Source organism: Gavialis gangeticus, unplaced genomic scaffold (genome assembly GCF_001723915.1).
Source record: "Gavialis gangeticus isolate Ggan-Ray unplaced genomic scaffold, GavGan_comp1, whole genome shotgun sequence".
Lineage (NCBI taxonomy): Eukaryota > Metazoa > Chordata > Crocodylia > Gavialidae > Gavialis > Gavialis gangeticus.
Genome location: NW_017728993.1, coordinates 73,052,092 through 73,056,898, shown reverse-complemented (window position 1 = coordinate 73,056,898; position 4,807 = coordinate 73,052,092). Strand labels below are relative to the sequence as shown.

The 4,807-nt window shown below is 39.4% G+C and overlaps 1 protein-coding gene across 1 annotated transcript in view; it reads left to right on the top strand.

Moving 5' to 3' along the window:
- Window positions 1–4,807, top strand: part of UCHL5 (ubiquitin C-terminal hydrolase L5) — a 60,845-nt gene that overhangs the window by 8,593 nt on the left and 47,445 nt on the right. Inside the window, exon 2 of the mRNA XM_019502020.1 lies at window positions 1,288–1,351. Coding sequence (XP_019357565.1) covers window positions 1,288–1,351 — 64 coding nt within the window. The remainder of the gene's footprint in view (window positions 1–1,287; window positions 1,352–4,807) is intronic.

Genomic DNA, 4,807 nt, shown 5'->3' with positions numbered 1-4,807 from the left:
TGTTCAGCCTCCAGAAGAGAAGGCTGAGGGGGAATCTAGTGGCCTGTTACAAACTAGTCAGAGGGGACCAGCAGGCATTGGGGGAGTCCCTGTTCCCCCAAGCACTACCAGGAGTGACTAGAAGTAAGTCACAAGCTGGCAGAGGGTAGATTCAGACTAGACATTGGGAGGTGCTACTTCACGGTCAGGGCGGCTAGGATCTGGAACCAACTTCCAAGGGAAGTGGTGCTGGCTCCTACCCTGGGGGTCTTTAAGGGGAGGCTGGATGAACACCTTGCCGGGGTCGTTTGACCCCAGTACTTTTTCCTGCCATGGCAGAGGGTCGGACTTGATGATCTGCCCAGGCCCCTTCTGACCCTACCAACTATGAAACTGAAACTTTCAAAAATGTAGTTTATAATTCTTATTCCGTCACTCGTGTTGTCATTTAGAGAAAGTAGGATGACTATTGTAACTTCGTGTGTATACAAGAATAGAGTGGAAGAGGTTGAAATTAAAAAGAAGACATAACTGGAAAAAGGCGTTCATATCTTTATACAGTACATAAATTATTTGTTGAACTTTCACAAGACAGTGTTGATATAGAGAATAATAGAATTTGATGCCTTTGAATAATGGGAGTATTTACAATGACACTACACAGGCTATGAACCCTCAAACTTGAAAACACAAGTCTACCTCTAACTCTGCTGCTGGTTAAAAATAAAATTTCTGTATAGGTCTATTGTTGTTCACTATATTTCCACTGTGGCAACTCTTGCATTAGAGGGTTGGAATTAAGTGTTCTAAATTCTACTTTTGACTCTGGAATTGTGTTACTTTGGCCTTGACCAGACCACTAAATTTCTCAGTGTCTGTTTCCACTTTTAACGGCTGCGTGACATCCCCTTCCACATGTAATTAGAAAGCTTAATTCAGTCATATCTTTGAAAAATTATGAGGTCAGCAAATGAAAGTTTAAAAGTCTATAATATTTTTGAGTCCTGCTTGTGACTAGTTCAAGCTCTTCTCTTAAAGTATCTTTGGTATCACAGTTGTCCAGGAATCCTTCCTGTTGATTTCTGTGGTTTTACATTCACAGGGTCTCTTTATATAAAGACTGGAACATCTGGAAATCGGGGACAACTGATGATAGTAACAATTGTTTTTTTATTGTCAAAAGACAATATATGAAAATAGACTTTCCTCTACTCTTTCTACATTATCACTTGTAGGTTTTTGCCTTTTTCATGACAGTATCCTTTTGAATTAAGATAAGTAAAGGAACACACATCTTTGCTCTTCTAGGTTGCAGAGGAGCACAAGTTGAAGAAATATGGAGTTTGGAGCCTGAGAACTTTGAAAAATTGAGGTAAGTTATTAGACGCAGAAGAGCAATGTGGCTTTTCCAGTCTGTTTTTTATCTCTAACAATCTGTAAATCGTATTTGTTTGTTCTAAGCTCCTTGCATAAATGAACGAATTGTTCTAAGCTCCTTGCATAAATGAACGAATTGTTCTAAGCTCCTTGCATAAATGAACGAATTGTCTTAGACCAATAGCAATATGCTACATTATTACGTGTTTCAGCAGCAGTTTATCAGCATATTATCTTTGCACATGAAATTTACAGCCTTTTATTAGGATCTTTAGATTGTTTAAACTAGCTTTTCAGCAAAGCCTTCTTTATAAGAATTATGTGGTTCAGTGGCTAGATAAGCAATCTCTCAGATATGTCTGTAAGCAAAAGTTGCTTAACATCTCTGTTTCTTGTCATGTCTTGTTTTGGACTGCTGTAACCTGCTCTTACTGGAAACACTAAGTATTTTGCCATTCCATCCATACAATGAATGAAGAGCATTGTATTTATTCATGTATAGGAGCTTGAAAGGAAATAGAATGGTTGGAGACCCTTAAAAACAAACACACAAAAACCCATTTTACCAGAAGCAGCAGTGCGTTACTTTGATTTGGCTCCACAACTTCTGTATAGATTGTGTGCTTCAGTGGGGCTTTTTGGCACTTTTATCTGAAGCTGAGTCAATCAGCTGTTAGGTAAAAGCACCAAAAAACCTGTTAGATAAAAGCACCCAAAAAACCTGAGCTACAGACTCCAGGTGAGCTGGGTCCACCTAATGCGCTGCCCCTCTTGGGAATGCACTGAGCTTGGCACAGGATCGCATGGAGTTTAAAGTGCCAGTGTGTTTTGTTATTTTTCTTTGTTTTAACATCTGCAAACATCTACAGTTATCAAATGCAAGTCCCTTTTACTTCCTGTGTAACTATCTACATTTATATAATGTTGCAGAACATATGAAGTACATAATTTATGACTTGAAGTGCTGTTTGATTACAAATTAATTTAGCAGTCTTTTGTTACTAGGAATTACCAGTAAGTTACTACAGAGATTGTAGGTTGAACTTTTATTTAAAAAAAATACCCAGAATAATATCTGTTAATCATGAGATAACAGCTTTGCTTTCCCATTCTCTTCGGATTAAATTTCTGTAACCTCATATTGTGGCCAGTTTTGTACCTAGTCATTTCCCCATTCACTTTCTCTAGTACTTTAACTTTAATATAAGTATTCACAACTGTTCTTAACTCTTGAAGTATAGGTACTGTTGGGACTGCAGTGGGCCCAGTATCTGGGGAAATTTGTGACTTGTTTATGTTTCCTAGTCAGGGCCTAAAATATTTGCTTATCCCCTGCATTCATGAGATTCTTCACATTTAACATTGTCACATTTAACTTATTTAAAGTGTTTTTAATGAGTGAAAATTATTTAGAGCCTCCACTTTATGACAACTAAATGTTCCAGGTATATTGTGGACCTCCTAGCAGTTAGAGTATCGCTTTATTTTTATGTTTCTAGTTTTATATGTTCAGTTAAAATATAGATTAGAAATACTTTTATCTACAGAAAATGGAGGAATGACTGAGAAGTTCCTTATCTATCTTTCACTAGAATTTGTATACTCTTAGCTTGTGCAGGATAAACTAACTCCCACTGAAGCCTGTGGGAGTCTTTATTCTGGAGTCAGTGCTGGTTGGATTGAATCATTTTAATGTAACAGGCAAGTGACTTCATTTAACAGCTGTTCCCTTATTGTTGAAAAGTAGAATGGAAGGTCTTAAGGCTTTTCAAAACCCATCAATGGGCTATGGTAGAGATCATCCTAGAAGGGGTTGTCGAGAAGAACAGAAGGTAGTTTTGAGTGAAGAAGATCAAATATAGAATAGAACATAGGGTATCTCAGTGAGATTTGTCTACTGAATTGAGTAAGATCTGAGTCTTTCAAGAATAACCAACCGTATTTAAGCTCTCATGGCAAACTTCATTTAGATTATTACCCAGCAACTGATTGGGCGTGGATGCCCATGGAGCAATATTACCTTTAGTGGGGCTCCTGGTAGACTTAAGTCTACCTACATGTGGCCAATTACAGGATAGGAGCCATACTTTGTAACTTTTTTTGTGTCAGTAACAGAAAGCTTTTAGAGCGTGTGTAGCTGAGACTTAATACTCTAGTGCCTCAGAACAGAGCAGTGTGCAAGCCCTCCTGAGGATAATATAGTAAAGATCAAACAAATTTGTTTATCTTGTTTTTTGTACGCCTTAAAATCCTAGTACACATGGGGAAAATTATGTCCTTAAAACATTAATTGCTGAATTCTGTTCAACGTGTTAGGCAAGTAAATAACCAGGCACCTAACTATGATCCTTTTCCATCCTGCTGGAATCCCTGATTCAATGTTAATGCAGAATTAGGAAGGGTTGTTCTGGTTTTTGTGACTCATTCTTAAGAAGCGTTAGACTCTGGGTCTAAACGTTCAAAGTGTGTTGTAGTTCTTAGGGCAGCTGCATCCCTTGTCCTCTCTGAGTCTTTTTAATGGTACTCTTTCTCAGACCTTTGGCTGTCACTTACCAAGGTGGGATTGCACAGTTTTGGTTCTAAACTGAGTCTTGGGCAGGAGTGGCAAAGGAGTTTGTAACCAGGCAGCATTCTTAAGGGAAACAGCTGCATTTATTTACTTTGTTCTAATTGGACAGTTAAGTTTCTCTGAATGCTGTAAGGCTTGCCACACTGTGGGACTATAGTAGGTCCCGACTACTTTGCTTATGCCTACCAAACTTCCTTTTGTGCCCTGTCAATTTGTACCTGCATGCACAGCTCACTTCAAGGTCTGCTCTCCAATGTGTGTTTAACACTTTAAATGTTTAACATTTAAGTCCCCTGCTCTCTGGGTTGCCAGCATTGTCAAAAGAGCTACGTAACTTTGTCTGGAAATAGTGGCCAAACAACAGTGAAGATGCTATCTTGTAAGTGTTCAGGAATCTGCTTATAAAAAGCCATATCATCCTTCTGATGAACTTAACCAATACATTTGTAGAGGAAAGTTCAATATAATTATATGACTAGGTCACATACAAGGTCATATTACCAGATTAAATAGTACAGCCTTAAATACAGTAAATTCACAGTTTCTTTAGGTAGATGTGCACTGATCCATTGGTCTGATACCGGATCGGCACTGATATAAAGAAAACTGAGTATATCAGAAATTGACCTGATGTGGCTGATAATTTGGCCCATAAATGCCCGTGCATGCACACAACCACAGCATAGCATGTAGGCAGTGAGGAGTGCAGCCCGGCAGTTTGGAGAGCCGTATATAGCTGGTAAGTCTACTGTGGTGGAAGGGGAGGGGCGAGGGAAGGGGCATGGGGGTGTAGATCAATGCCCCACCCCTAGTGGGGGAGGGAGAGGGGCTGGGGCAGGCGCTGTCCAGCCAGGGTGGGGCAGGGTGCCGGACAGAGCTGCA